Source organism: Humulus lupulus, chromosome 2, assembly GCF_963169125.1.
Source record: "Humulus lupulus chromosome 2, drHumLupu1.1, whole genome shotgun sequence".
NCBI classification, from domain to species: Eukaryota; Viridiplantae; Streptophyta; class Magnoliopsida; order Rosales; family Cannabaceae; genus Humulus; species Humulus lupulus.
The window spans coordinates 147,692,757-147,701,995 of record NC_084794.1 but is presented as its reverse complement, the minus strand read 5'-3'; the positions used below and the strand labels follow the sequence as shown (position 1 = coordinate 147,701,995).

Genomic DNA, 9,239 nt, shown 5'->3' with positions numbered 1-9,239 from the left:
TAGGTTTGATGAAATAATCAAAACCTATGGCTTTGAACAAAATATTGATGAGCCCTGTGTTTACCAACTAAAGGCAAATCAACTAGTGGTATTCCTAATTCTTTATGTAGATGATATCTTACTCATTGGAAACAATGTTAAGAAATTATCAAATGTGAAGAATTGGTTGAGCACTCAATTCTAGATGAAGGATTTGGGTGAAGCAAGTTATGTTCTAGGTATCCAGATCATCAGGGATAGAAAGAACAAACTCTTAGCTCTATCTCAAGCAGCTTACATAGATAAAGTGCTTGAACGTTTCTCAATGACAAATTCTAAGAAAAGGCGTCTACCGTCCCGCCATGGAATTCATCTTTCAAAGAAGCAGTCTCCCCAGACTCCTGAAGAGGAAGATGCAATGAGAAAAGTTCCTTACGCATTTGCAGTTGGAAGTCTGATGTATGCTATGTTGTGTACTAGACCAGATATCTGCTATGCAGTGGGAGTAGTGAGCAGGTATCAGTCAAACCCAGGACTGGAACATTGGATAGCAGTTAAGCATATCCTGAAGTATTTAAGGTGGACTAGGGATATATGTTAGTCTACAAGGGTAGTGTTCTGAACCCTTTAGGCTACATCGATTCAGATTTTCAAACTGATGTCGATGACAAGAAATCTACTTCTGGAATGGTGTTTACTCTTGGGGGTGGAGCTGTGATTTGGAGAAGCGTAAAGTAGTCTGCAATCTCAGATTCCACCATGGAGGCTGAGTACATAGCCGCGTCAGAAGCAGCTAAGGACTTAGTTTGGCTAAAGAAGTTATATTCGGATCTTGGTGTTATTTTGTGTTATTTTGTGACAATACATGAGCGATAGCCAACTCGAAAGAACCTTGTATTCACAAGAGGAGTAAGCATATAGAAAGGAAGTATCACATTATTCGAGAATATGTGGCCAGGGGAGATGTGAAGGTTATGAAGATTGCATCTGAAGACAGTCTTGCAGATCCGTTTACAAAGACACTACCAGAAGCTACATTTGATAAGCATATCAAGGAAATAGGATTAGTAAAATTAAGGCATTAGTTTCAATTAGTGCAAGTGGAAGTTTGTTGGGGTTTTATGCCCTAATTAAAACTCAATTTCTTTGTATTCTCATTTTATTATCAATAAAAGAATAGAAATCATTTTTTGACTTGGTCAATCACTTTGCTCACATGTTTTATTTTCATGATTATTTGTTTAATATAAACTTCTATTAAATCCTGAGCATATAGCTAATCTTATTTACAGTGACGTAATCATAGTGGAAAATAAAAATGATTATATATGTTCAAAATAAGTTAGTTCTAAGATTAGTCAGTGCACAAGATTTATACTGACTGCCCATTCTACAATATAATCTACTTACACATTGTGGTATTATGTTCTTTCCAGAACATTAGCAAAGTAGATAAGATCAAATGTATTTGTTACATCAGACAGGACCGATATTGACAGTTAATAAAATAAGTAAACATACCGTTATTATTTATTCTAGTCATATCATATATTTGACCATAGGTCAATTCAATCTCAATTCTGAGTGGTTAGTGTTCTAACTAATTGTATTATTTGAGTTCTTTGACTTGTTCGTTACCAGCTTACCCTACGGACTAGCCCATACTTACATCTTGGGAACTCGGTAGTATAATTGAGTGGGGGTGTTAATCATAGATATGAACATCTATAGCTTCTGATGAATAAGTGAAACGATGGTTTCCCTGTAGTTTTGTTCAAGGTGTTAAATGATAGAGATCTCATTTCAGTAATTAAATTAGTTTACTGAAATATCATTTACAAGGAACTAAGTGTTTAAAGGATAAAATACAATGAGGGGTAAAACAATATTTTATTCTCATCTCATTGTAGACCGTCTATAGAGGATTGAGTGACAATTATGGTTGTAACAATGGATAATTAATAGCGTATCTATATTTGTTATAGAGCGTTCTATGAATTCAAGAGTGCAATTTCGAGTCTATAGTGGAGTCACGAGGAATTAATAAGTTAGTAAATTTATTTGTTAGATTTATGATAACTTATTGGAGCTTGATTTCATAAGCCCATGGTCCCCATTGTACCTTGGATAAAATCATCTAGATAGTCTCAATTAATTGATTTAATTATCAATTCGAATTATCAAAGTTGACCAGGTCAATTTTGGATAGTTTCACAAAGTTGTGTAATTTAGAGAAGAAAAGAGAAATTATGGCAGATTTATTAATTAAGATAAATTGGTATCTAAATTAATAAATAAGTTTAAATCAAGGTTAAAATTATAAATAATTAATTTAATAAAGGATTAAAATAATTATTTAATTATTTAAATCAATAGAAAATAATACATGCCTTGATTTTAAGTCCAATAGGCTTATAATCAAATATGAAATTTCACGGGCCTAAAGCCCCTGATAATTTCAACCTAAGGCTTCATATAGGCTATTATTTTATTGATTTTTTTATTAAATTAAACTGACTAATTGAGTCTATAAAAAGAGTGCTTAGAGAGAAGTCATAAGTTTAGATTTCTGAGACGACAGATAAGTTTAATCACTGGTTTTCTGATAGTTTTAAATTATCTCTAAACACAAGTCTTTTTCTAAGCCTCTTGGTTATTTTCTCTTCTTCTCTCTGTATCTATATCATGTGTTGAGAATTGCCCACTCTAGTCTAGGTGATTCTAAGAATACATTGGAAGAGTGTGAAGAAATTAGAAGAACAGTTCAGTTTCTTGATAATACTCTGCAACCAAAAGAATACAAGAGTTAGAGAAACTGAAGGAATGACTCTTTCATTCCGCTACGTATACTGTAAGTATTCTTATTTTTGTTTCTCTTTGAATTCAATTTATATGTTCTAGGTTATCTCATATTAATTTGTTTAATATTAGATCTACATGAAAATAAATAAAGATCATGTATAAGTTCCCTAACAAAGATTCAGTCATCTTTTTTAATTTCAAATCCTATATGAAAAATAAAACTAAGTTGATTTTTTTTTTAAAAAAAAAAGCCCTATTAGTGAATTTCAAAATATGAAATTGGAGAAATAGATTATAATTTATTTGTAAAAATAAAGAAAACAAAAAAATGATTGAAAATCTTACAAGAAACGCTATGAAAAATCTAGAGCTTTTTCATGAAACGCTTAAAAAAAATGTTTTTGTGGGTTTTTACTAAATAAGTTTTTCAACAGAAATAAAATTTACTCTTCTATGTGAATTTCAAATCCTACATAACAAAAAAAAAGTTGGATTTTTTTTGAAAAAAATTGAAAATCTACTAGTGGTTTTCGAAAATGGCATAAACTTTGAATTCTTACTTGAAAACAGTTTCAAAATTTGGAGCGTCTTCAATAAACAAGTTTTTTTAAGATGAGTACATTTTGTATAAAAATATAATATATATAAATTTCGAAATAGACATCATTAATTAGCCAACTAATTGCAGTTGAGAAGATAGGAGTCATTAATGCATAAAGAATGAATCTAGAAAGAATATGGAATGAACAAGGAATGAAATGGAGAATGAATGGAGATATGGAATCTTAGAATGAATCTTAAATAATGATTTTTTAATTATTTAATTAAATTAAAAAATGAACGCCATGTCCACCGATTACTAAGAGCACTCCCAATGGAGGAGTTAAAATGTCTAATTCTTTATAATATAGAGAAAAAATGGTTAAATAGTCTTCTAATGGGTGATGTAAACTTATATATTTTTACCTAAATGAATATTTTTTCTCTATATGTAGTGAAATACTATTCATCAAGCTATAAATATTTTTTTATTTTTTTATAAACTTTTGTATATATATGAGTGTGATACTATTATATTTAATTATTTTATTTCTTAAAATGAATAAAGTATTTTTTAAAAAATATAATATTTAAATGATGTAGAGAAAAAATAGAGAAGCTCGTATGTGATATAATGTAAAAGTTAAAGGTAAATTATAAAAAAATATATTTTTGTGATGTATTTTGTAATACACTTTCTCTATAATATTTAGCTAAAACTCACAAAAACATCTTCCATAAGCTCTTTTATACATGTATTTATAATAGCTATGCACAAATTCTAATTAATCCATATCTACATTTACATAATATTTACATATCATTTATATAATATTTTAATATTATTATTTTTCTTTATAAGCTTTCTTTATCCCATTTAGTATATATATTTATTATTTTTTTTAATTATTTTATTTTACTTTAATTAATAAAATATATTTAAAGATATAATATTTAAATGATGCAGAGAAATATATAGAGAAAATGATGTATGAAATAATGTAAAACTTAGAGGTAAAATAGAAAAATGTGTGTTTTAGGAAAATATTTTAAATGATGGAATAGAGCATCAATTGAAAGTGCTTTATGTTTGAAAAAAAATCAAAAATATCATTAATTAATATATTTTTAAAACATCTTTTTAAATGTAGACCATTAAATCTTAATCCATTAACTATTAATCAATAACCTATTCACGAGAAAAAAACTCAATCACAGGAAAGTTAACATTTGTACAACTATTGGTCAAAAGATGAGGGGTGAATGTGAAAAATAAAACAAAATTATAACCACAAAATTCCTATTAATAGTAATAAAGAAAGAAACATGCACATAGAAAGAGTCATTAATATATACAAAGACACTTTTTATAAAGTTAGGCATGTCCCTTTATATTGACAAAACAAAATGATTTACTTTCACCCACCAAGCCAATTAGTTTTGTCTTAGTTCAACTCTATGTTCCCACCTAGTAGAAATATACGCCTGTAATGATGGAGGAATCTCGGGAGTATTTCCTTTATTTCACACCTTAGGATTTGACACAATCCCACCGCCATTAAATTATTCAGCCCAAACTAGAAAATCCCATGTATAAAAGCCACGTCTTCATGTGCCACAGTCCTCATCACAAATCCAATCCGAAAACATAAAAAGGAAAATTAAGAGAGAGAGAGATAAAATAAAAAAATGGGCAACAGTATTGGAGGAGGAAGAAAGAGAGTAAAGGTGATGAAGATCAATGGCGAAACCTACAAACTGAAACTGCCAGTAACAGTTAGGGACGCGGTGAAGGATCACCCAGGTCATGTCATCTTAGACTCTGAGGCTGTAAAACATTTTGGGGTTAGAGCTAAGCCATTGGAGGCCCAACAAGAGCTCAAACCCAAGAAGCTCTATTTTCTAGTGGAGCTTCCAAAGGTTTCTTTTAATGATCATCATCACAAATCCGCCAGAAGGGTACGGTCCGGGATCAACATGAGCGCCAAGGACCGACTCGAGTGCCTGATGCTTTCTCGGAGGGCTGTTTCGGACCTTTCCATGGCCAGGGCGTCGTCCAGCCATGTCTCCGGTGGGCCAGTGGCGCCCAATTCTGGCCCAATGAGGGTCAAGATGAGGCTCCCAAGAGCCCAAGTTGCTAAATTGGTGGAAGACAGTAGAGATGAGGTCGAAGTGGCTGAGAAAATCATTGGCCTTTATATGGAAAATAACGGTCGCAGTGGCGGCGCTGGTGACGCGGCGGAGATGAAAAGCGGTGCGTTGCTGCGGCCTGACGAGCGCCGGAAGCCCGGTCTCGGTAGCATTTCCGAGAATTACAAGGCCCGTGAGGTATGTTTATTGTTATTATTCTTATATAATATTAAATAATAATATAATGCTTATTATTTATTTATTTCAATCCACTCCCTGTTTTCATGTGATATGTTGGTTCGTAAATCACTTGAAGAATAAGTTCGTTTGATTTTATTGGTGTTATGCATGAACAACTTAAAAATAATATTTTATGATTTTTTTTTTTTGAAGTATATCATTAGAATGTCATAACTAACTAAAAATATAATTATATATTACTTCAGTTCACATGGTTGACAGAGTTTTTAATTTGTAGTAAACACGATCTTGCCTCGATATCTATAACTATATCTTACGAAATAGAAATTTTGTTTTAATACTTATAAAGGATCATCGTATAATTAAATAATTTATTTGTTAAAATTGGCAAAATGTTTTATATCGTAAACAAATGATTTTTGGGTATTTTTATATAAAAACAAAATGGAGTGAGAGTTGCTTGGCTAACATTTTATTTGATAATTAAATATGAAATATATATGGTGGTAGAGCTTGAGTTTTGAAATTAAACCCAATAAAGGGGTAGGAGATACAAAATATAGGTTAGACAAAAGAGACCTGGTAAGTGGTACGTTATATATGCATTGACCCCATTGATCACAAATAATAGTCTTTTTTACCACTCAAATATTGTTGTTACCAACCATGAAAAAACCTTGGGTATTTGATTAATGATTTATAATCATAAGAAAAAAATGTATGAACTAAAGAGTCAGAGCAATATTGTAGCAGTGGTTTTGTGGTGTGTTGGTATGGTTATTTTTAAATGTAATTGAGATTCATGTATAGTTTAGTCCTATCAAAATAATTATATATACATATAGCATATATTATTATAGTACCGCTCGGACAACAAAAAAGTTTAAATGTGACAATCAAACCATTAACAATGCCAACTGCCCTTTTTTCGTAGCCAAAGAAATAACAAAAAAAAAGTGATGACATAGACAATATATTAAGTTAATATTGAAAAAAAAAAAAACAAAGAGAGATAGAGAGAGAAGAGAATGTGACAATTTTCCTAACCTTATTGATGAGGCTTTGTAGGGCTGGGAGTGTTTTCATATACATTTTAGAGAGGTGTTTGGTCACCAATAATTATAATATATCACTTATAGTTGGATAAGTGGACTAACTGCTCTGCTTTAATGGGGTCCCAATGTGTCTAGGCCTGCAATTGTTTTTTATAATTTGTTGCTAAGAGAAGTGAAATTTACTAATTCAAAATTTGGTATATAACGAAATGAGAAAACATGTGGTATAAATATTTTTCTTTTTGAGAAAAAACTAAAACAAGAAGACAATGACAAATTTTGTAATGTAGGAACGTTAGTTGAACTACTGAATTTGGTCAGTTGGGTCAATTTGTAGAGGCTATTGAGTCTATCAATTATAAAATTATCCAAATTTTGGTCATGGATTCCCGGCAAAAACGCCTGGTTTTTAGTATTGTTAACTACAAGTAAGTGACTTAGCCAAACAAAAAATTAAGCGTTTGCATGTTTGACAAAGCCAAAGTCAGCCTCTTCTCACCCCCAACGGTTCGACCCCTGTTTTTTTTTTTTTTATTATTATTGAGAAAATTGTATTGGAATTTGCTTTTGTTCTAGTTGTTGCTTAATTTGGAAGCGCGTATAAATATATTTATATATATATACATAATATGACTGACTGTATACTTCTCTTGCTTTGCTCTCCCACTATGTGTATATATAGATCATTTACATTTATATACATTTAAGATGATGTGGCAGAATTATTCAAAGGATCCAGAATGTGGGTATGTATTCAATGAAGTGTGTAGATAACATTGATAAGCATATTTACTTTGGTCAAATAGTCTCCATTTTTTATGGAGCTGGTTCAATGTGTAAAAGCGTTGAATTATGATGTTTCTTTTGGAATTTACCAAAACTCAATATCTATAATTAATCGGTAAATTAAAAGGCACATCACTCATGCATGCCACGTCATGGTTGACAATGCATGTTTAATATCAAATGACCACATGGAGGCAAATTATTATTAAAACTAATAATGATATGTATCAAGGGAATAACATGGCATTGGAATTAAATTTTAATAAAAGAATGCTAAATTTCGCAATTAATATATGTTTATTTTTCTTAACAAAAAACATATGTTTTTATAGAGGCGTCTTTATCTAGTCGAATTATTATTGTAATTTAACTTGGATAGATATAGATTACCTAAACTATCATAATTGATTTTTAAATCTCCTGTGTTAATTTGTCTACATTAACTTTCATAATTTCTTTAGTAACGCTGATGAAAATGTTGCCAATTTTTGCAGAAGCGAGTGAGTTTCCTACCAATAGAAGAGGGAGAAATTCGTTTAGCTTTATAGCCTCTATCGTTATAACAATGTATTAATTTGTCGAAACAAAGCATCCATTGGACAAAGCCAGCAAACCAAGTACATCACCGGGGATTTTTCCTTTTTGGTGTCCCTTATTATGTATATAATTAAATTAGATTTATCGTGTTTGCCAATTACATTTCTCTTGTCTGCTGATATTTTCTTTTGTATAAATATAATGATTTTTTTTTTACAATGAATACTTCGTTGAAAATAATCATAGTGTAATACATTTACAGAAAAATAAAAAAAAAATCTCTAATTATAAAAGTTTTTCACTTACTTTAAGAGCATGCACATCTAAGTCATAAATAGAATAATCATGAATTAGGAATATCTTAGAAAAATTAGATAACAAACTTGCAATAACATCTAATGAAGAACCTAATATTAAAGTACATAGTTCTCTGCATTTTTTTTTACAGTTTTTTTTGCTTGTCAATCAATTAGATTCAACATGGAGGATCTAAGAAGAAGTGACCAAACCAAAGCTAAATATAAAATGGCACTTTCACCTTGGATAAATAAGAAAGAACCTAAAAAATATAACAAAAATATGGAATTGATGTCAATAATTTCCTTTTAAAAATGAAATAAAAAGAAGACAATAATATAAGCCAGTTCTTTATTATTATTTCCAAACTTAAATAATCAACTAAATAAAATAAATTGAAAAAATAATCAATAATAATAAAAACTTATCTATGAATTATTCCTGTAGTAGATGAATCCTTCAAAGTTATCACACATTTATTGACTTACAAAAACAAAATCAATGGACTATAACAAATATAACATATATAACACAAACAAAATACAAAAAATTGTTGATAATGTATGGCGGTAAAAAATGTTGGAGAAGAATCACTACATCAAACACTAATAACCAATAAATAACTCAATAAATGATAATGAACTCATATAATATATGTTTTCCGTATTTTCACCTCATGACACGTGGCAATTTAAGAGTGATTAGTGAAAAGATAAGTCATGGGGTTCTCGGAGTGTAACCCCTCTAGTAAGCCCAGGTCGGACAAGTCGTGGACGTCTCCGAGTGAGGTTACATCCCGAGGTCTATTCTCGGGGCGAGGACGTCTCCGAGTGAGACCACGTCCTAAGAAGCTCTCTTCACTTGTTCATCTCCCAAGTCCAAGAGGTTGGTCCTCGGATCTAGGATAGTTTC

At 30.5% G+C, this 9,239-nt stretch overlaps 1 protein-coding gene across 1 annotated transcript; it reads left to right on the top strand.

Moving 5' to 3' along the window:
• The first annotated feature begins 4,865 nt into the window (after positions 1-4,865).
• Positions 4,866-8,174, top strand: LOC133818608 (uncharacterized protein At1g66480-like). The gene is made up of 2 exons (XM_062251598.1): positions 4,866-5,649; positions 7,988-8,174. The coding sequence occupies exons 1-2, from the start codon at positions 5,011-5,013 to the stop codon at positions 8,039-8,041; spliced, it is 693 nt and encodes a 230-aa protein (XP_062107582.1). The 5' UTR covers positions 4,866-5,010; the 3' UTR covers positions 8,042-8,174.
• The last annotated feature ends 1,065 nt before the right edge of the window (positions 8,175-9,239 follow it).